General features: G+C 39.1%; 1 protein-coding gene across 3 annotated transcripts in view; it reads left to right on the top strand.

Annotated features, from left to right (window-relative positions):
- The window catches only part of TMEM154 (transmembrane protein 154), a 57165-nt gene extending 36679 nt beyond the window's left edge, over positions 1–20486 (top strand). Inside the window, exons 6-7 of one of the 3 annotated variants that reach the window (XM_019641149.1) lie at positions 2097–2154; positions 19886–20486. In XM_019641149.1, coding sequence (XP_019496694.1) covers positions 2097–2154; positions 19886–19928 — 101 coding nt within the window. In that variant the 3' untranslated portion in view covers positions 19929–20486. Of the gene's footprint in view, positions 1–2096; positions 2155–11412; positions 11493–12345; positions 17055–19885 lie in introns of those variants that run through there. The other 2 variants (XM_019641150.1, XM_019641151.1) reach the window with 2 other exon arrangements.
- Positions 20487–24110: the final 3624 nt, after the last annotated feature.

The raw sequence follows: 24110 nt of genomic DNA, 5'->3' as shown, positions 1-24110 counted from the left end.
TCAAACAACATCGAAAGCAGACATTCATCAGAGGAAGGTTATGCTCTCAGTGTGGTGGGATTTTAAAGGTGTCGTGTTTTTCAAGCTCCTACCAAGGAACCAAACAATCAGTTCGAATGTGTACTGTCAGCAATTGGACAGTTTGAATGAATCCATCATCCAGAAACATCCGGAGCTTGTTAATTGTAAAGGAGTTGTGTTCCATCGCGACAATGCACAAGTTTGATCACCCGTCAAAAATTATTGGAGCTTGGATGGGATGTGTTGCCACACCCACCATACTCACCTGACCTTGTGCCATCAGATTTCCACTTGTTTCGCTCTCTTCAAAACTCCTTGCGTGGTATAACATTCAATTCAGATGAGTCTGTAAATCAGCACTTTGTTTAGTTTTTCGCAAATAAAGACAGGCCCTTCTATGAACGAGGAATTATGAAGCTCACTGAAAGATGGCAAAAGGCTATCGAACAAAACAGGCAATATTTCATTGATTGATCTTTGTTCTTTATATAAATAAATGACCTTGGAAAAACAGACAAAACACATCATGACTTTTTCAACAACCCAATATCTGGAAAAAGCATTTGGCATTACCTTATATTTAAAGACCTATGATTTTAATCTGTACATGTTTATAAAACTTTATCAAATATAACTGACATAGATCAGTGCTGTCTAGTACAATAGACACTAGCCACATGTGGCTATTTAAATTAAAATTTAAATAAATAAATAAATAAATAAAGTTTAAAATTTTGTTCCTCAGTCACTCTAGCCACAATTTGAGTGCTCAGTAGCCACTGTGGCTAGTGGCTATGATATTATAGAGCACAAATCTAGAACATTTTCATTACTGTAGAAAGATCTATTGAAGAGCACTAATAGAGATAGTAACATAAATATCCCCATATAACTTAATTTCCAAATGATAACTGGCAGTAATTATAGTATATGTTCTTAACTCTTGATTAAATCAATATTTGGACTTAAACATGATGACAACTGTTTTTTTCTTTTAAAAACTTCTTTAAAAATCAATAAATTATTTTGATGCTCAGATTAAATTAATAAAATCCACTATTTATATTATCATATCCTTTGTATTTTTAAAATTTATCTTAAAAAAAATACCCTGGGGTCTGTCAGATACAACAATCTACAATGGAGTTCTCAAATCCAAAGATTTGTTATTTAGAATTATTGTATCAGAGACTTACAAGAAGAGTTTTTAAAAAGATTAGAACCACTCAGCTAACCTATACAATTTCAAACAGTCCAATACTGAAGAAAGAATGGCTCTGGAAAGCATTTGAGGATAGGAGTGGGTCATTGAGATAATCCTTAAAGTAGGTTCATTTTGTTGTTTTTAGTTTATAAAAGTAATATACATACACAATAGAATTTGGAAAATTCAAAGTACAGTAGAAAGAAAAATAATTCCACCACCCGAAGACAACCTCTCAATATTTTGGTGTATTTCCTTTGGTTCCTAAGGCCATTAGTGCAAAATCATGATCCTATGACACTCCCTAAAACCGTAACACTGGAAAAACTCCTATCTATTTGACAACTAAAGCAGAGAGTTATTTTGATACACAAGTGATAGATCCAACAGTTTTTTGTTTGCCTTAAAAATAGTAGTGGTGTACTAGGAGAGAACTCTGATGACCTCCAGAAGGTTTGTTGCTCCCCACTTTGCCTGCTTCTTTTTGATCATGCATCCTGACTGAAATCATTCCGCAGGGACATCAGGACCTCAGGTGAAGCCATTTTATTCCCGCTAGAAACATGCAGATTCTAGCTTTTGGAGCCACCGCGGGGTTCTTCAGGGACTGAATAACCAAGCAGTGATGAATTGCGCCCTTTCCGAGAGGGCCAGAAGCACATTGAAGTCTTGTGTCTGTGCTATTAGTGCCTTTTCCATTTTAAGAGCTTTGCCACCATTAATCTTTTAGCTTCTGGAACGCCCTGGTGAGGCCATGTCTGCACAAATAACCGTACAGACCAAGCAAATGTGATGCTCAACTGTCTGAGTTTTGTGGATAGAAAATAGAATTTCAGTGACTAACAATGAGTCTGCTTTTATTCTGTCCTAGCCGACAGTGAATGTTTACCCACTTTAAAAGAAGAAAAAGAATCAAACCACAACCCAAGGTACTTCTAATTTCTACCGTAAATTATATGTATACGAGGGGAGGGAATTGGAGACCACAGTAGAGCACTTTTGCTCATCTCCCCTGTGCTTGTAAATTTTATGCGACAATTTACATGGGTGCGTATATGCGTAGTGTGGAGAAAAGGAAGTGTGAGTTACGGAAAATGGGAAACAAAGTAAATGTCATAGTGACTCTTTATTTTTAGAAATAAATTATTATTGACATTTTCTTGCCTTTCTAAAGAGACACTGTTAAATTGGCTTTTGTTTTAGTCATAAAAGTTTCTGATTATAACAAACTGGAGGTTTATCTTGCATGAGTGAATATTTGGTAAGGAAAATAGATGGCGGTGAGTCTCAACAGTCTCAAAGGAGGTAGCTGTAAACACGAGTAGATAAAATGAACATATGAAAAAAAGAAAAGAAAAGAAAGACAGAGAACCCTATCTGGATGGGGTTATTATATGAGAGAAATTAAAGGAGAATTTAAAACAAACAAAAAATCCCCATATTTCATTCTACCACTAGGTGGCTCTGCTTGATAGAAAATTTTCGTGCATGCGGCTTGGGTGTCTTAGCATTGCACAATCTCATTTAAATTATATTGTCTTTTGTGAGGATAGAAGTTAGCATGTTTGGGGTGTTTTGGATCAGAGAATTGGTCAATGCTCGCAGGACATAGGATCGACTATTCAACAAGTCAGGGACTTGCTCTGCAGAGCACCGTTATGATTTGGGAGGGCGCCGAATTGTTGACAGGGGTGACTTGAGATGACCAGTAAGCAGAGAACTTAACTGAGCCCATGACTGAGATATTACACTTCTGTCGGGAATAAGTAGAATAAAGTTACAGAGCAGGATTAATACCACCCACCTTCTCTTTCTCCATGTTAACCAGAGATCCTGTGCTAACCATCTTAAATGCTTCCAGAGTGCAGTCACTTGTCATTGGGCATCCCTGAGGCCAGAGCATTGCAGCAAAAGACTGGCTAATTATTAGACAGTGATTGGGGCAGTCAGATGTTCGTCTTCTGGATCCTTATTCTGCATCTTCCCCTAAACCTTACCTAAAAAGTCGCCAACCTACATCTGTTCCCACATCACATCGCCACAGTCTTATTGAGGCAAATCTCAGCTCTGATGCAAGAGTTTACATCTTATTGCAGGTTTCAATCACGTTTACCTCTCTAGGTGTTTGCATGCGAAAATGTATTGCTCGTTCAGAAACCATTCTATCTTATTTAAATGAAATACCAGATATTAACAAACAGATGAAAGAAAACACATGCTAGGGGTAGTATCACAAAGGACATTACAAAGGAATGTTTTCCCCACATTTTTACCTTACCTAAAAATGAGCCACTATGTATGTCTAGCATAGGTCTCAGGTCACTACCAAAACCCTATAAATGTCTTATTACTGATGGGCACTAGCAAATGATGTGAAACATCTGTGGTTTTTATATACCTGCCTCTTGTTCTTTGAAATTATTGACAACACAGAAGAAGTTAACTGCTACAGAATTATATACTGGTGAAAGCTTCTTAGAAATCATATTTTTTTTAATGTTGAGAGGTTGGTCTTAAAAATAAGTTCTAGCTCATTTCTGCCTATATGGCAAAAAGCCTTAACCTATTTGGACAGCTGCTTTATGCTAAATGATTGCTTTTAAAGAGAATATCTCCATTCCTCTGTTAGTCTTGAACTGCCTGGCTTTAATTCACAGGGCATCTGTCAGGCCTTCACCTCCTTCCTTCTCTATGAAATCAGCACCAGCGTTATATAGATCCAAGAGCGGCTAGTCCTAGGACTGGTGCCATGGACACTTCTCTGGTTCCTTCAAAGGGTATTGTGCTATCACAAAGCAAATTTAATTTTTATTCACTAAAAACTCAGAAACATCCAAAGTGCCTGGCAGAAAAAAAACTCTCAATAAGTATTGGTTGTTATTATTTTTATTGTTAAAAATGTTAATATTGATATACATAAACTCACTGCCTTTTGGGCTAATGCAGCTATGTCCTAAGGCCCAGGCACATCTCTATTGTTGGGTGTGGCATGATTTTTGCCTGTAGTTTCCCTGGGGACTTTTTGGACCTCGCCAATCCTGAGAAATCAGGAATTTGTTTGCTCTTCTAGGAATGATGTGGAGACTTTCAATTTCTCTGTGTTACCAGCATAGGCCCATTAATGTTGGCGATTTCAGAATAGTCCTCTTAGCAGTCTGGAGTTTTCAAAAAAGATATAATGTATAGTTTGGATTATTTTATAGTTTGGATACGCTTTCTTTTCTGTCATGATTTCATTTATAGTTCTTTCTCCTGCTGTCTTAACTGCATTGAGAATTGGTTAAATTTATACTTTTCTCGATCTGGTCACCATCCTACACTTAATGGACCTCATTGTGTGCAAGGAGTTCAACCTTCTCTCACTAAAGTCCATAATCTCAGACCTCTCAGAAATTTGAATACCTAATCCAAGACAGCAATAAGATTTGTTGTTTTTTTCTCCAAAAGCTTGTGAATCATTAAAGATACAAGCAGAGAGTGCATTGGTCCTTGGACTTAGAGGAGTTTTAAGACCTGACTTGAATTGTCCTTTGTTCCTGATATTAAGACAAGGCACTTGAACTCTCTGAGCTTCAGTTTCCTCATCATGAGAAATGGAAATAATGACACTTGTTCTTCTAGTTTCACAGGTTCATAAGAGAGGGGAAAAAAAAACCACTTGTCCATCGTAAAGCACCATGCAAATGAAACTAATTCTTTTAGGCTCTGGCAACAGTTCTCCCCACTCCTCTTAGTTGGCTTTTTTTTTTTAAGACTATATTTTAGAGCCGTTTTAGGTTCACAGCAAAATCGAGCGGAAAGTACAGAGATTTCCCACATACTTGCTGCCCCCACACCTGCAGAGCCTCCCCCACTAGTGGCATCCTCCACCGGAGTGGTACATTTGATGCAATCAATTAACCTACTTTGATACAGCATTACGCCCGAAGTTCCCCATTGGCTTTTACCCATGTGGTTTACCCTTCCTCTACCATTTCAGTAGTGTGCAGGTGACTAACGCTTCAGAAAGCATGTAACAGTCACCGAGCATTGAGCTTAGTGGCAGATACACTTCCCCATCCTCTTTCTAAATGAAGACTTCTAATATCCATTTACAGGGTTCAGCCCTTCTTAATGCTGGAAAGTCAGCCTGACCCAGAATCTCCATTATACATAAAGTCTGCTGTGCTTCTGGGAAAAAGGACTTGATCTGGCCACCATCCTACACTTAATGCACCATGCTGTGTGCAAAAAACTTCAACTTTCTCTGGTTAGGGTCCATAATCTCAGGTCTTTCAGAACTTTCTCCACATGACCCATTGGCCCGCTGTTATTTGTTACTTTGCCCTGTCCTCATTGAAGGGACATTTTCCTTGAGCTATGGAATCTAAAATTTTGCATAGGATTTAAATAAGGGCCAGAGACATACAAAATACTACGGGCACTTTATGTTATGGTTTTCCTGTTTTTAAGAAAACAATAGGGAAAGACAAAGGAATTGTGGGGGGAGGGGAGTTCTATACTCTTATTTCTCACATTAGCATTTTCCCCAATAATTCATACCTGTTATGTGCCAGGCATTGTATGAGATACTGGGAACAGTGTCAGGGGAATACTGAGTATCCAAGGGGTGGGGCAGGGTGGTGGGAGAGGCCTGCCCTAGAACTGAAGAGAATTTCATCACTGACATTGCTAAGCATTGCCAGTGTGGAGTGATAGCAAAAAAAGAACCCACTGAGTTGGTTTATTTATTTATTTTTTAATTCTCTGTAAAAAATGCACTCTCTTATTGTCTACCCCTTACAACACCTTCCCAAATGGCACTAGATTGTGGTAAAAACAAGAGAGATAGAGTCCTTTTTATCATGGCATTGACAGGCTAGGCAATCTCTTCCTTCTTCCTGAGGTCTTTCTAGTTGGACAATTTCCTGAAAGCGTGGTACTTCTGTCTCTGCAAGCTTAGGTGAACCAAAAAATGTAATCGCAAATATTAGCCAAGTACCATCTTCTCTCCCTTTATGCCTGTTGGCCACAGTGATGATTTTATATTGAATAACAGCACTGGGAAAGGTTCGGGGAAAATTTAGATGAAGCTCCCTCCAAGTGGATTTATAATTTTGAAAGTACAACAATAACAATAATAAGACATTTAAATAGCATTTTCTATATGCCCAATGCCTAGGTACTATTACCTCGGAAATTACATCAGGGAAGGTAGTAACAGCGTACCTGTTCTGGTTTTGTAATAACTCTATTGTTTATTCTATTGATTCATCCCTGAGCTCAGTGACATGATAAAAATGAATCACTTCAATATTTTTTTTGGAAAACCCAGGTTAGTTTCATGGAGCATTTTGTGAATTTCTTCCTGTTACTTCTCTTCTGTTTGTCTTCCTTTGGAGAAAATACTATTCTTGATGTAGTTTTTCAAAATGTATTTATTGAGCACCTCATATGTGCCCAGTGCTGCTTACATCATGCCAAGACACCAGTTAAAAATGAAATAATCTCTCTGAGTGAGCCTGGAACTCAGAGAGGTTAAGTGATTTATCCAAGTTCACACAACAAGTTTATGATAAAGGTCAATCTAGAGAAGAGTTTCTTTTAAAACTGCATTTTTTAAATTTTCTTTTAAAATTAGTTAAAATAAAAGAGTTATTCTCTAAATTAACAGACAAATTAGAGATTAAAAAAAAGAACACTTAGCAGCAAGAAAGCCAGCCACCATGAGGCCAATATATGAAAGTATTAGGTGGATGATGTGTTCATCGTTCAGTGCAATCACCGACAAGACTGCACCATTAATTGCAGGAAGACAGTAGTTTTGTGTGAACTGGTTTTTTTGTTTGTTTATAAATTTCTTTCCTCTTTTCCTCTCTAGTCCCTCAAAAGTCATTTATAAGTCAAGAAGTATCAAATATTAAGTGTATTAAGTGCCAACTGGTTTCCCTCAAATCTGAGCTAAGTATCATGAGGGAAGTAAAGTTTATAATCCTGCAGAATGATAACCTCCAGTAACCTTGTTACAATGCAGGTGTGTGGGGTGGGGGAGGGGTATAGGAAGATGAACTAAATTTAATAAGCAGCGTTGCTTGAATAGTGGCCCAGATTATGTCTACTCTATGGGCATGATCTACGTGTCTTGGACTAATTCTAGGCCTGACTCTGCTGTTAGCCAGATGTGTGACCTCTATAATTTCACTCGAGCCAGGCCTCTTTCAAGAAGAAGAAGGGATGGTATTATTGATGCAGAGAAAGGAGCATGATCTAATTGTTACGTGACTTTATGCTAAACTGAAATCTGCACTCCCCAAAAACCAAGTTAGAGAGCATCATAACACCAGAAAGGTTGAGGGTAGATTCATTGCCATCTTTAGAGACAGGGAACATTAGCTGTGGTCATAAAGAGGGATTGTTACAAGATAAACTGGTCAGGAGAACAAAGATGGTTTATCTCATCCTGACTGCAACAAAGGGGCAGTTATGAAACAAGGTGTTAGAGTTGCATCTGTCCTCATTTAACTGGCAGCATTCCAATTAAATGCTTTCTTAAAAATAATAAAATGATGCTTTTTAATCAGTTCAATTTGTTTTTCCAGTTTGGAGGCCTGTTACTCTACAGGCTTTTGGGAAAACTGCCCCACATTCTTAAAATATCTATATGAGACTCCGAGAAACATTACTCGCTAATGCTGCTGTCATAGATAAATTACTAAGACCGTATGAATTAACATCAAGGCAAGCAATAGAAGTTTGAAGCAAGATCACTTATTTTATCTGTTGCAGTTCTGTGGCGGTTCGCCAAGATATTTTTCACAGGGAACTGTAGAATTTGCCAGAGTTAAAAATGTCTGGGCTTATTTGATGATTTCACGGAGATGATAAATAGCCACAAAGAGAGCAGGAAACATATCTAACTAAATAAAGGAATGAGCAGGTGAGAGAGAATGCCTCCAGACTTAGGTGGTAGGCCAGGTCCCAGGTTCCTGACTGACTTACAGGCCTGAAGAGCAATGAACCACTGGTGAAAATTTGCATGTCCGAGTTACAACACTAGGAATGACCTGATGTCTCACAGCTGAAGCAACTTGTGCCCACATAGGGACTGTCCCTTATGGGGCAGGGCTTGTCAGGTTGCTCATTGTCTATAGAGCTGTAGCAGTACGCGCCCTGCATGCACTCCTGTGTTCTTTGCGGCTTTAAGTAAACGAGTTCTGGTAGGTGAACAATGTTACATGCCAAGCCTTCAAAAGACTTCTATAATGTTCTAAACAAACCATATTTAAGTACATTCTCCTCAGAAACTGAAAGTTGGTTTTGGAAGATGGTTTCTTAAGGCCTTTGGGTATTTGAAGCAATGTTCCAGCTCCTGTTTAACTGACAAATATTTGCTAGTGTAGAATCTTCAAAATGAGAACAGACACACATTTATGTGTCTGTATGTCAGGCCTGTAGCACAGTGCTTTACCTCCATTTTCTCATTGATTCTTTACAGCCCTAAAAAGGTACAAGGTATTATTATGTATATTTTGCAGATGAGATGAGAACAGAAAACTGAGGCTAAGAAAAGTTAACTTGACCAAGGTCACACAGCAAGGGAGTAGTAGCTGAGCTCTGATTCCAGCTCTGGCCATCTGACCCTGTGCTCTTATCGACTGTGCTAAAAAAGCCACTGTTAACACATACCAGCATTAACTACCATAAAAAAGCAGCACAAGATGTGAAATACCCAGGCATGAACTTAACCAAAAAATGCTTGGGGTAATATAGAAAGAAATTATTTAAATTTAAATAGAGAGACATAAAAAGATGCAAACAAATAAATAGAGAGAGACATACTGTGTTCCTGAATGAAAGACTCAACAGTGTAAATATTATCATTTTAAATTCAACCCAATCTCTTAAAGATCCCAGTGAACATTTCATCTGGAAGAATCACTGTGCCTACATAGCCAGGACAATACTAAAAGAAGGAAAAAGAAAAAAAAAGAGCAATTGTGAGATAGGGGGCAAGGAAGGGCCAGGATTCGCAGGGGACATGCTCCAATAATTAAAACTCTGTACAACCAGAGCCAAATAAGAATTATTAATGGAATAGAATTGGATAGTCAAAAACAGCCCCAAGTACATGCAAACCTTTAATGTATTATAAAAGTAGCAATTCCTAGCAAATGCATTATTTAGTGGGTAGTTTGGGGGACAACTGACAAACATTTGGGGGAGAAATTTAGAACTCTACCTCACACTTTAGATTAAAATAGGCCCCAGATAAATTTAAACATTAAAAATCCATAAAAATATAGGTAAATATTATTATAGCTTTAAGGTGGGGATTAGTTTGAAAGCGTGACACACAGAAACCATATCAAAAAACAACATACTTAATTACATTAAAAACTTAAATTTTCTGTACTTCAAAAAACCACAATAAAGTTAGAAGGAAAATGACATACTGGGGAAAAGTGTTTGCAATATATATATGATGAACAAAAATTTATTATTAATATACAAACCAATAAAAAAGATAATCATTCCATTTTAAATATGAGAAAGAATATTAATAAGCAATTCAGCAAAAGAAAAAATGAAAATCACTAATAGAGCTTTGAAAAAAATGACTATTCTTCCTAGTAATAAAAAAATAAAGAAAAGGTAAAGGTAAATACGATACTATTTTTACCTATTTTATTTACAAAAAAGTGAAAATAATTAAATCCAGTATTGGAGAGGATATGGGAACAAGGATATTTCCCTAACGGAAGGAGTTGGGAGAAGGTAAATTGTACAGAATTTCTAGGGAAGGTGGTAATTTGACAATGGGCTAGTCAAGCTTTAAAATTGCATACATTTTAACTTGGGAGTTACTCTTCTAGATATTTTTGCAAAGGTTAATAATTGGAAGTGCACAGCAATTTTATAACAAATAAAACCTAAAACTTGGAAATAGCCTCAATGTTTAACAACAAGGATACGGCTAAAAAAAAAATTTTTTTTTTGGCCTAGTGAGACAACGGTATGCTTTGTAGTCACTAAAAAGATATTGTACATTTATTAGCAAGAAACGATGTCTATAGAGTGAGAAAAGCAGATTACCACACATTATGCATAGTATGATCCCATTTTTGTACAAAAAATATATATATATATATATATATATATATATATATATATATATATATCACTATCACAGAAAAAGTTTGGAAGAATAAATACCAAAATGTTAACTATAGTGATGAGACTGTTAGCATTTTTGTTTTGCTTATTTGTATTTTCTGTTTTCAACAATGAATATGGATTGGTTTTATAATAATTGAAAAAAATCACTTCTACTATAACTGTTGGACACAGATCAGTACTGTGGACAAAAGACAGATTGTGCCCATTGCTATTAAGCTTTGTATTGTACTCTGCTTAGAGTAGCGGAAATTTCAAGGCAAGATCACAAAAGGAAAAGATGCAATTCAGAGACTGATGCTTTGCCGAGATGAACGCTGGATCTTAGAAATATTATCTTGCTACCACCCAATTTCCAAGAAATGACACCTCCTTGCCCATGGGAGTTGTTTAGGGTCATGTAAGTGAAGGAGGTTGTCACATCTATTCTTCAGATTAAAAAAAAGTCTTTATTTTCAATTAGGTTTCCCTTTTAAATAAGTTTTGCTACAGAACTTGTCCTTTTGACAGTGTCTGCCTTCCCCACCCTTTCCCACGGATGGTCCTTCCTCATCACAGCGCCTTCCCCATCTTCACAACACAAACACAAACACACAAACACGCACACAATGTTTCCCAACCTTTTTTGTGGCTCTATCAATCTATAGCTTCAAGTTGCTTCAAAGTTCTTTTGGAAACACATGGTGTTTCACTGAGCAGGAGAGCATTGGAGTCAGTCAGCAGAGCAGAGTCTATTACAGGCTGTACACGCCTATGAGCTAAGGAGATACCAGATCCTATTGATAATTATCATTCAGGCACTTCCTTGGAGACAGAGGTCACTTCATGTAGAGATGCGCTAGGACTTGGGTGAAGAGACACCAAACTAAAAAGAGATGTGGAGGGGAGGTAGAGTGGCCTGCCTTCCAGGGGACTTGGGTGGCAGTGTGGTCACAGAGCCAGATATGTGGCAAAGATAGCCAAGTTGGAAACAGAGGCACATGTTAGGCAGCCAGCACGGTCATGTCCATAATCTATGTCTACTCACACCCCAGGATGCTTGATGGCTGAATTCTAAATGACACCGAGAAGGCACCACCAGATCCTGTGGACATGAACAAAACGAGATTTTGAAAACATGCCAGGACCACAGGCTCTTGAGTGAAAACAACACAAACAAATTTTTTAAAATAGAAAAAAAAAAAAAAGAAAAGGCAATTTGGCATCTATTTGTAGAGAATGGGATTAGATTTAATTAAAGGAGAGAACCCCCCGGGCCCGGCCTAGTGGCTCGTTGGTTAAGAGTTGGCTTGGGAACGCAAACTCTGAGCAGCTGGGCCACCAGTTCAGATCCCACATGGGCCAGTGACACTGCGCTCTGTACAGCTAAAATGGTGAACAACAGCTTGACCTGGAGCTGGGCTGCCATGAGTTGCTGGTGACGGTGTAGGCTGCAGTGGGACCTGCCATGAGCTACCGTGAGTGGCTGGCAGCCGGCGAGAGCTGCCGTGAGCCACCGTGAGGGGCCATCCAATGGTCAGCAACCCATCTGCCTCAATCTAAAAGAATGCAATGATCACAATACCAACACGGGCCAGTGAAGCAACATCCTCCACAACTAGACTGAAGAACAAAAGGACAGCAACTTGTTTGTTCCCCTCCCCCAATTCCCCAATAAAATCTTAAAAAAATAATAAAATAAAATAAAAATAAATAAAGGGGAGAACCCCCAATTCCATCTTTCTTTCCACATTGGCACTGAGGAAGGATATTAGAGCAAGAGTTAGGGGTTATTTCTTGGCTTTCATTGATTTTCTTCTTAGGGACCCAATATAAAATCCAAATTGACCTTTGTTTCAGAAATTGTGACCTGTACACTCTTGGCTTCCTGATTGTTAGGCTGTCTTGAGTCACCTCCATAGTGGAGTGACCAGCTCTTGGTAGCTTCTTGGAAACACACTATTGTTCTGTTTTTTTTTTTTTTACAGTGACAATGAATCCTAAAAATGAATGGTGCTAATGTTTTCCAAGAGAAGCAGCCCGGGAGGGAGACTGCTGGGCCTGCCAACAGAGGATGAAGAGGATACAAATTTAATGAATTTCAGATCAACATAGACACAAGAACCTTTTGCTGTTTCTTCCAACACCCACTGTTCCTATTGATGGCATCACCTGTGCTTGGAAGAATGTGCGATTGAGAAGTAGGAGGAAAAAGCCTGGCTGACGTTCCTCGCTGAGAGTGGAGGAGCCATAGGATACATTCGCCTGTCATCAGTGGGTGTTCCTTCCTCTCAGCCAGCCTCTAGCTGACTGCTCTCACTCTGGCCATGCTCTCTACGTCCTTATTACCTTTCTGCTTCGGTCCTCAGGGTTTAAATCAGGCAGCTGTTTTATCTACGGTTTTCTTCTAGGTCACCTTGTTACCTAATTAGCTGTGGATAATTTCCTCTGATTAGTAAAGTCCTTTGATAGGTCAACTGCATTCAGCAGGAACTTGTCTCAAGGCCAGTATGTCATGGAAAAGACAGCAAACAAAGCAAGCGTTTGACTGTATGTATACACCATTCCAGGAGCTTGATAAGCTCATTTCTACCTGCCAAGAAGACACGGTGAGAGTCCACAGTCCAGAGGAGATGTTGTTTGGTGACTTGTGGACTCCGAGTTGGTTAGATCCAGTCACCTGTGAGAACTTCTCAGAGGAATAGGAACCTTCAGTAAAAGAGCAAATGTTTTCCTTCACCTACTTGTTCACATTTCCCCAAAGCTCATTCTTGTTCTCACCACAGCTCCCTAGCATGTGGTATGTGGGTAGGGAGTGTGCATAGGTGAGGGGTCGTCTATCATCCTTGTATGTGTCTGAAACTTTTAAGGTCATTTGAAACAAAACATAGAAATAGGAAATATCTGTGCCTGTGGCAGATGTCACTTATCGAACTCAGTATTCTTTCCTGCCAAGCTGGGACAAGCCTCATGTCCTCTTCAACACAGTTCTTGAGGAGGTCACTATCAGCCCATCAGAGATGACATTATCCTTGATATCTGCATGATATTTTTTGATGTCCTTGTGCTAGAAGAAATGGCGCAAAATGCAGAAGGTCCTGATTATCACTCCCACTCACGTAAACTCAATCTCCATTTAATCCTTAATTTTCTAATTCTGACCTTTAAAGCAATCTAGGATATGGGAGGTCCTCAGGTCTTCTACAACACCTGGTATTTTATTCCAGTAAAGAAACAGAGAATGGAAACCTTATTTATTTTACTACTTCACATATAAACAGAGGGGAGATGAGGTTCACCAAACATTTGCTGGTAGATTTTGGGTCTTGTGTTTGACAGGCTGCCTTAATGCCTGACAAAAACTGCCGCCGCCTCCCTTTCAGAATCCGTTTAGCTAGCATTTGTCTTCTGAACTATGCCCATAATTTTAAAGGCAGAGTTCCAAATCAGGGAGGTCTTTCCACACCATGAAAGATAGAACTGTCTGGTTGTGTTTAACCACTGCTATTATGTGATCTTGATGCTGCACACAGCTTTGGCAAACGACAGCCTTTGTGATATCAAACTTCAACAGGTTTATCTGTCATATTCTCATTAGGATGTCCTAATATGGCACTTTTGTTTCCACTGCTGTTTTGCATGCTCATATTCAATTTGTGGTCCCCAGTGACTCTCAGATATGTATGCCAAAATTGCCACTTTCTGAATCATCATTTCTGCCTATTCGGTTATTTTAAGTTTGTTTCTCATCAACATTTTGACTCTTGGAAGAGTCTCAGCTTCTTTTTTCTCTCTAGGTGGCTAAGATTTTTGCTGAACACTCAGGCCTATGAACTTCACCCAACATTACCAAACAATGGACTTTATAAGTTCTGAGAAATAAAAGAGGTCTTGGAATCTCACTTTGATAAAGCAATATTTTATATGGTAAAAGCAGTATTTAAAATAACTTCAAATTCCAGAAGAAGCAAACTTCAGTCACCTATTATTGAGTTTATATCTGAAAAATATACTAACCTCTATAATCGCACAGTGTACAAGGCACTTTTTAAAAAGATAGTTCATTCTGGCAAAGCTCTATGATATTAGCATTGGTCAAAAAGTCAAGGGTCAAGTCTAGCACTGTGTATGTTTTTTATTATTATCCAGTCAATAGACATCATAGATTTATGATAATTTCAAGGATTTTTGAAAACCAAAACTTAATTTTATGTTTCAGATGATCACTAGTAAACATCTCATTCATTCGTCCTAATTGGATAGCCAGTCAGAGGAAAATCTGACTTTAGAATATTTTGAAGATAAACATTTTATTGCATTTTTGTACATTTTAAGCATACTAGGTTAACACGATTGCTTAGTTGAACTCCTCAGGAAACTTGTTTTAATAAACATGTAAAAATATCTATCTTAACTCAAATGGGAAGGTCATTGTCATCCCAATACAAGCACACAGCATAGATCAACCTTGATACCCATGGGGTAGCAGATGCTGCAGCTGATCACCCTTGTAGCTCTAGCCATGTAAATGAGTACTTTAAAAAAATTTTTTTGTTTATTCTTTTATTTTGGTTGTTTATGCCATCACTTTGCACCAGCTCCGGAAGAAGGCCCTTATGTTGAGTAAACATAAAATGTGGATTTAAGTTTCAACTTCTGTCTTAATTAGTACGAATTCTGAATACAGTGGAGTGAGATAAGACATGGTTTCACACTGGGATGGCACTGCTGAAATTCTCATCGTGGGGAAAACATTGAAATTTTCTACAGAATAAATTTACACATGATACACTTTCACACTCAGAAGACAACTCAGGATGAATGCTGGGGTTTTTATTTAGTATCTACAACAGGCAGTCAGAGTACCTTCACTTGTAGACTATATTTCTTCAATCTTAAATAACCAGAAGAGTCACTGTATAATAGAGTGGAGTGAAATTAGTCAAATTGGTAATTAATAATTGCATGACCCAAACAACCAATAGCCTGAAGAATTATAATTATTATTATAATTATTATTATTATTTTATCATTATTTGAGCAGCTCTTTTTCCTTGCCTTGATACTGTCTTGTCTGGCCCACCAATTTTATTTTCCTTTTAGTCCTCTTGGGGTTGGTTATTTGTAGATACCTGGTGGGTTTTGTTTGTTTTGTTTTTTGCCCTATTATCTTTTCTAAATAATATGTCATGTTTATGAAACAGCAGTCCATACAATTATAAAAAATAAAACTTTTTCTTTTATAAACTCTGCAGATGCTCTAAGCTCTTTTTGAAATGGTATTTTAAGAAGTTAAATTACTAAGCCAAAGTGCTTACAATAACATAAAGACTTTAATTTCAGTTCCGTAAAAGATTAGAAATACAATGTTGAACTATTTAAGGTAACCAAAGGCAGCTAGATATTTTTTGTTGTTGTTTTGTTTTGTTGGTTTTTTTTGGTTTTGTTTTTTACAATTAGAGTTCAGGTGCAGAGGGCTCTGTTATCATACTCCTGAGTTCACATCACATTATCATCATTGGTGTTTGGTACTTTATCAATAAGTAATTGGACTTTTTACAAAAAAAGCATATTCTTCACATTTTTCACTTCTTTTGTCAGCATGGAAAGGACTAAATGAGTGATATGTGGATATTACAAATAGTAAGCAACATGTAAAGATCAGAGTGAGTAATCATTATATGACTCTGACTTCAGTGAAACCCCTAAAATTATAAATAACATCTGGAACATATGAAAACTCTGCATGTTTAATAAATTTCAGCTTTCAGAAAGGGCAAGGACTGTAGTTATTCAATAAGTTAAAAAGTAATCTGGTAGATCAATAATAATTTAATATGTGTGTATCTTGCTTTTAAAGTTAAGCGAGAATAATGTAAAAAAACAACAAAAAACAACCACTGTATTAGACCCTCCTTTTACAATCAATAATGTAAAGTATTTCCTCAGGGGATCAGTAAGATCATCAGTTGTCATATTTATCACTTGGCGTTTGTCCCAGCAACATATAAATTCTACTTTGTAACCCCATATAAGAAACAGTCCCATCGCTGCTGATTAGAACTGACTTGCAAAAGTATCCAAGTTTTAACACTGATTGAAAGCTTCAGGTTTTTTCTTCTAACTTGAATGTTAAAATATATATAATAATATTTTTCCTTTATCACTTAGGGCTTTATAAATGTCAGGTATACATGTATATATGTGTGTAAATTATTCTATTGTCAGCTGCATGGCTTTTGTTTTTTGTGTTTTTTTTTATAAAAATGAGTACCTGTTTATATGCTAAATTATTCATTCAGCATTGATAGACTGAAAAGCATTTCTAAATTTAATTTAAAAATAAAGCATTATAAGGTAAGAGGAAAGACTATTTTCCACGTTAGTTTCTGTGTAATTAATGTATATCAATATTAGAATAAATATTTATTTGAAGGTAAGACATTTATTTACTAAAATGCTAATGACTAAGAAAAGGGGTGAATTATGCATCTTCCTACAGCAAAATTATTTTAACGTCTATGACTGAAAAAGAAGAATTGATACCTTCATAATTGCATTCTTTTGATCCATATGCCTCTTTAAATAAATGAAGCGATACCAATTCAAAAAGTTCTTATAGAACTGGACCTGCTTTATACAAAATTGTCCAGACTAAAAATTAATTGGATTTTCTGCATATCTAAAAGATATTATGTATTGCACATTCTTGTCTTTTTTCTTCTTTATAAAATATTTTTAAATTGTCTATGAGAATGTAATTTCAGAATATATTTTTAGTAAAAAATAGAAAAATCTTAGAGATAAAATCTTTTCTTTGTTTTCTGATTACTCGTTTTCTTCATGCCTTTAAATCTAATTTCATTTTTCACACCTTGATATTATGACTGGTGGGTTTACGACATGTAGATAATATGGAGACTTTCTTGACTAAGGATACGTTATTGCAGGTCACAAAAACTAGTCAGCACATTGACAAACAGAAAGATTCCTCCCTGTGGTCCCAACTAAAATAAACCTTGGTCAAAATGGCATCAATATACCCCTTGAGTCTGCTGCAGTGTGTATTTCCCTTCCAATTTAACCAGAAAGACTAAGTGACTAACATGGTGGGAGAGATCAGCCTGGAGATTGCTCACACCTAAAGAGCAGACAGAGTTAGGGAAATGATGTGAAGAGAGAACAATAATCTTGACTAGCATTTATTACCTGTATCAGTTAGGAATTAAGTTCAGCCTCTAATACTAGAGACACAAAATAAAATTGTTTTATACAAGACTGGTTTTTTTCTCACATGTGAAAGAGTACAGAGGTAAGTTGGTATGGTAACTCGATGGCCATCTGGGACCTGGGCTCCTAATTCTCCTCCACCTCCTTGAGTGCAGAGCATCCATCCTCAGGGCAACCCCATGATCCAAGATGCTTGCTCTAGCTCCAGGATGATATTCGCAAGAAGGAGAAAGGGAACCAACATGAGGTGAGGGATTGAGCTTCCCAACTAGGTCAGCCACTTTAAAGAGATTTCCCACCCATCCAATGAGACAATTCAGCCTACATCTCATTGGCCAACCTGTCTGCAAGGCAGCATGTGGTTTCTATAGTTTTGGCACATCATTACACCCAACAATAAGGGTTCTGTTTCTCAAAGTGGTGAAAGAATATTAGGTACTGAATGAGGTAGCAATCCTGGGCATAAGGCGCTAAACACTTAACATATATCACTTCATTTTAATCCTCAGGACATACTTTGAAAGTAAGTTTAGAGAACTTACAAACCTGTCCCATGTGTCCCCACCTCCAAAGCACGTATTTTAAATCACTATGGTGTGCTGCTTCCCTAGCAATAAGCAACAGGAAAATGTTTAAGAAGGTGTCCATCATTGTCAAGGAGGCCTGAAGGTTGGCACAGCCTGAGATAAGAAGTAACAGATGTTGCAGGATGGCAGTAAAGGCACGACCCCAGGGCCAGCAGAAATGGTATATCATGCTGAGAAAAAAGCCAGGGTATAAGGAAAACCTAGTTTCTGGACCTAGGTGCTGGTAAGGGTTTGGTCACCAAGTGAAAAAATAAAATTCCCATTTGCTGGAGCTGAAGTCAACAGGCTAGTAGTTGTGCTCTTTAAGGTTGCAATGGAGAAGCATGCCCAGATACTCTCCAGAACAGGTGTTTAGGGCTAGAATTTGAAAGAATTTAAAGGAGTCTAAAATATCCCCTCTTTCACAGCCATAGTCATTCTGCCTTTCAGAATAAGCCAAGACTAGCATGTAAATAGGATTTGTGTAGGAGAGGAAAAATAGATTGGGATTCATACTGAGTTCAAGAGGCCCACCTCTGTATGCATTCATACTTCCTAAGGAAGAAAATCTGATTAGATTGGTGTTTGGTTATCTACTGCTGCCTAACAAACCACCTCAAAACTTAGTAGCTTAATACAGGAGCAAACATTGATTTTGCTCACGAGTCTATAATGTGGGTAGGGTTTAGTTGGAAATGGCTTCTCTGTTCTACAAGCTATCAGCTCTGTGCCTCCATTGGGGCTGGAGGAATCCACTTATAGCTGGTACACTCACATGGCTGACAAGTTGGTGCTGACTGTTGGTTTGGAGCGTAGCAGGTCTGTGGACCAGGGGCCTTGGTTCCCACTACAGAGACCTCTCTATGGACTTCTTGGGCTCCCATGCAGCAAGGTAGCCTGGTTCCAAGAACAAGCACCCCAAGAGAACAAAGTAGAAGTACACGGCACTTTTATAAGCTAGACTCAGACGTCATATACCATCACTTCTGCCATACTCTGTTGTTTGAGCAGTCACAAAGTTCATGGGAGAGAAGACATAAATACCACTCATTGAGAGCGGTGTCAAGGTCACATTGTGGGAAGAGCAAATGGGATAGGAGATATGTTGTAAGCATCTTTAGAAAATGTGATCTGCCAAAATTGGTATAGCCCCATGCAGTATGGAGGCATTACATTAGGCAGTCTCACATCAAGTGTCCTTAGAAATATTTGACATCCCTTAAGTCCAGGGCCTGTGTGGCTATCTTGGCTTGGACATACATCCCTGGTCCAGTAATTTTTGGTAGGTGGTAGAATTGGTTTCACTCACTACATGAGGCATGAGCTATGGCACAGAGCAGGTTGTGGGTGGGTCAGACACATAGAAATTTATGGCTACTCATTTCATAAGGTTATAATGGGACCAGATAGAGTGTGAGCACCTTGAGGATAGGGATTAAAAATTCTTAGCAGCTCTGTATCCTGAGCAGTGTTTGGCACCAGTAGATGCTCAACAATCATGAAAAAACCAATCAACTGCTGAGATAAGAGTCACTGTTCTACCCTTATTCAAGTACCTAATCAGTCTTTTTCATCATGAGAGCAGAACCCAAACAGAGAATTGTTCATTTTCCATTTTCTCCCCAAGTTTCCCGGTTTAATTATGTTTTTCTCACCTTCCATCTAATGGATTCTGATATCACTTTTTATCCTTATTTGAAATTGTCCTATTGTACGTGCGTTTTATTTTTAGCTGCCTTAACTCCAATCTGGAAGGACACCGAGAACAATCATAATTGAACTAACAAGCAACTGGAGGTGGAAGAGAGAAAGTGGTCCTGATTTGGAGGGTGAAGGAATACCCGGGAAAGTGCCCAGCAGGTCATCGAAATCCTCCCAGCAGCTCTTTCTGCCTCAGCTCTGGGCTCCTCTCTTCTTTGTTCTCTCAGGGGCCTGGGGAGAAAAGAAATACAAGTTTTATCAATAAAAAGCATAAGAAATCTATTTTAGGTTATGGCATAGCAGAAGATACAGATTGTTTCTTTCCCGGGCAGGAAATTCCTCCATCTTGTTATGAGTGGTGACCAATGACCTTTTACTCCACGTGAATGTGCCTTTCTGTTCATAACCCACCCTGTGCCATTCCAGATGGACGTCCATCCGTCCTCTTTGCTCATACCCAACCCTCTGACTTCAGGGCTAGATAGGTCTGCAGAGGCAGGCAAATGAATTAAGGTCAAGATTTGTGTTCTCAGTGGGGCTGGAACGTGAGCAAGAAGAACCCAGTGGGCTGGGGGGAGTAGGGAAAATGTGAGGAAAAGTTCTTAGGGAGTTCTCTGGTTAAATAGGAGAAACCAAGATTAACTGTGAAGACCAAAGGAGCAGGAAAGGAGTCAAAGAATCTGGGACACAAATTAGAGGCAGGAATTAAACAGAAGCAGACTAGAAAGGGTTGGGAGTGAGGCAAGGAGGATTCTGGTGATTTCCACAATGGAGCTGAGCTATCCAAAGTTTGCCTTTACTGTTCACTGGATGCACAGGAAATGGTGGTCAGCTTGGCCTAACAGTGGAAGGATGGAAAGGACACTGGGTAACCAATACCTTCTCTTCGTCAGAGTTGCCCATCCTCCCTGCTAAGTTGGGAAACCGGTTCCAGAGAGACAGCATGAATAACAGAGCCTAAGCTAGGATTTATGCTCCCACAGCATCAGGGCACATACCCTGACTCCTGTCAGGGCTGGGGGAGTGGTGCCAGCTAACTGGGCCACCTGAGGGACAGGGCAAACCACGTACATCTCTGGTCAGATCCCCAGCAGGCGACATGAGGAGTGGACAAGGCAAGGCCCAACACTTTCCCTTGAATAAATAAACTAAAATTATTCTAAATAAGTATGGATTTTTATCCTTAATTAATTCTTTTAATTTTCTCTCCTTAAATGTAATGTTGGTGTTTTGTTTTTGTTTTTGTTTTTTTTAGCTGAGCCATCCTGCCACCTGTTGGCAGCTCAGCGGCAGCTCAGCTTGGGCCGGACTCGAACCGCTGTTGCTCAAGCTCAAACCCTTGAGAGAGCTCTTAACCAACTGAGCCACTCAGCTGGCCTAGTTTTTGTTTAAATAAGACACTTTGTTCCAATGAGAAAATGTCCAACTCCAACTAACCTAGACCAAAAGAAACTTATGAGCTCATGTAACCCAACTGGGCAAGGGCAAGATGCTATTTGCCCTACTAGTATCTGTGCTTCCTTGGACTCATTATGGCCTGCCTGCATTATGGCCTGCCTGCAAACCATGCCATGCTCCTCCGTGACATCTGATCCCCTTCTAAACACTCCAGTTCTATAAAGGATTAGCTAGGCAAGGCTTCCTTTACTTCTTGATTTCCTTTTCCTTTTCTCACCATCACATATCTCCAATCTCACTATTTCACTTTCTCCTCAACTTCCTCTCCCATTCATCAGACCACATATTTTGATTGTTTACTAAGCTTAGTGTTGTAGGAAAGTTTAGAGAAGACAATAGTCACAGACTCTGGCCTTGAATTACTTACAATATGATGACAAATGCATGAGCCATCATGACATTTTCTGAGACTTCGTAACTTTGAGGTAAGGCACAGATGCCTATACTGTAGCCGTATTTTTTTCCACCATTCCCCTTTATCGTTGACATTTTCCCACCTCTTTCATTATCTACTCTTTGTTACTTTACATACTTTTATGTTATTAATTCTTGTGGAATTTAAAAAGCTGGGAAATAGTTATATTTATGGCGGTTTCTTTCCTACCTGAAAAAACCATGTCATCAATTTAATATCAATACTCAAGGTAAAATACCATTAAATTACCAAATAAAACATGCAAAATCTATAAACATTATAAGCGGAATCTTCACTGAAATTAACTTATTTACATTGGGCATATTCTGGATTCTAGTTTTATTTGGAAATGCAGAATGCATGTCTGTTGTAAAATATGGCAATAAGTTCCACATTGCTGTAGCCAGGACTCTATGCTTCCTGGAGAGGAAACGAAACTCAGTTACCTGCTGGTTTGAGAAGGTCTCACATCCAGGAGCCGGAAGCCCTCTCTGCAGTGAGAACACACCTGCATGTCCTCTCCAACAGGGCTCTGCTTCCACCACTAACTAGCTGGATGACTTGGGGAAAGCGGCTTCAGTTCCCTGGGCCTCGGTTTCCCCATCTGCACAATAAATACGCTAGACTAAATCCTTCCCAAGTCAACAGTTTTCACACCAAGTGTGTATAAAAAGTGTCTGAGCAGCTTGTTAAAAATTCAAAGTCTTGGGTTATTACCCCACAGGGGGGTTGGCCCAGGAATCGGCAGTTTTAATGAGCACCCCAGATAATTCTCAAGCAGGGAATATGAGGGTCACACTGAGAAATCCATTGCAAGCTCTTTCCAGCCTCAGGTGGGAAGTCTTTCTCTGAAGCATATGGCAAATAAATTCTCAAAGGAGGAGGACAAGAGAAAGCAGAAGAAAAAGAGAAAAAAGGGCGAGCTTTGTGGTTCCCAGGGCTGGGCTCTTGGCACTGACCTGTCTGTCCTGAGCCCTGAGCAATCCCCTCCCAACATACACTGGGGAAGGTTGACCTGAGGCTGCCTCTTATACCACCTAACTCTTCCCTAGGATTGAATGCCTTATCTCCTTCAAAGTGGGAGTCCTCCTGCGGCAGGGTCTGCTTTGAGTTACTGGGCATTTTAGCCACCCCTGCAGTGCCCACTGAGCCCCCAAGAACTAGATGAGATACCAGAAGGAAGGCGTGACCACCTTTGAGTCCTGGAAGAGGAGGGCTTTCCAGTTCCCACAGTGGGAAAACGCAAGCATGTCTCTCTCAGCACCCAGGTGCAATTACTTTCAAAGACCACTCCCTTCATCATGGACCCAGAGAGGAAGAGAGGATAGATGCTTCATTTTTCCTGATCAGGTCTTCTTATTGCTCGTTTAGGGTGATATGAACAATTGGGCATTTTTTTTTGGCATTTACATCAGGGACTGGGGCTGCTTAGCACGGTAAGTTGAAACAATAACAGTAAGTAAAACTTACTTTGTGCCAGTCAGCGTTCTCAGTAATTTACCTGCACTAACTCATTTTAAACCTGGCAACAAACCTCTAAGGGAGGTATTATGATAATATTCGTTTCCCAGAAACTGAGGCACAGAGAGGTTAAGCCACTTGCTGGGAGGGCTTCTAGTGAGACTATAGCCAAAGTTCTTAACGACGACTTGGCTGTATGGCAGCGGTTCTCAACCTGTGGGTCGCGACCCCTTTGGGGGTCGAACTACCCTTTCACAGGGATCGCCTAAGACCATCGGAAAACAAAAAGATATTTACATTACGATTCATAACAGTAGCAAAATTACAGTGATAGAGTAGCCACGAAAATAATTTTATGGTTGTGGGTCACCACAACATGAGGAACTGTATTAAGGGGTTGCGGCATTAGGAAGGTTGAGAACCGACGCTCTATTGCCTCTCGTATGTGAGGACTCTCAGCCACCCATCAGCTGCAGCCTGCGACTCCATCATTTTAATCATCCCTTTCCCAATTTCCCTACTTGCATCTTTGTTCTGCAGAGGACTGTATGGAGGGAGGGCGCACCAAAGAGTAATGAGTGCTCTGGGGTGAGGAATGGAGGGCAGCCTCACGGTAAACATCCCAGAACCTGGGGAAAGCAGATAGCCTGGTGGGCAGAGAAAATGCAGGGACTGCTCAGCAGTGATGAGACCCTTCCCGGTTTTTCTGTAAACACACACGCAATTCCAAGAGAAGCTGGGGCAACCACAAGCCCCCCTCCACCCTGCCCCATAACTTGCAAGGTGAAGGTCTAGAGCATTTTCCTTTGAGGGTAGTTTTTGTTTGTTTGTTTTTGCTCAAGGAACTATGCTCCTTGTATTCCTCAATTGATTAGATGAAAAACAGAAAACGCCTCGTGCATATAAAGTTTCCTCCTGCGGG

Source organism: Hipposideros armiger, unplaced genomic scaffold, assembly GCF_001890085.2.
Source record: "Hipposideros armiger isolate ML-2016 unplaced genomic scaffold, ASM189008v1 scaffold_58, whole genome shotgun sequence".
NCBI classification, from domain to species: Eukaryota; Metazoa; Chordata; class Mammalia; order Chiroptera; family Hipposideridae; genus Hipposideros; species Hipposideros armiger.
This window is presented reverse-complemented; position numbering and strand designations above follow the sequence as displayed.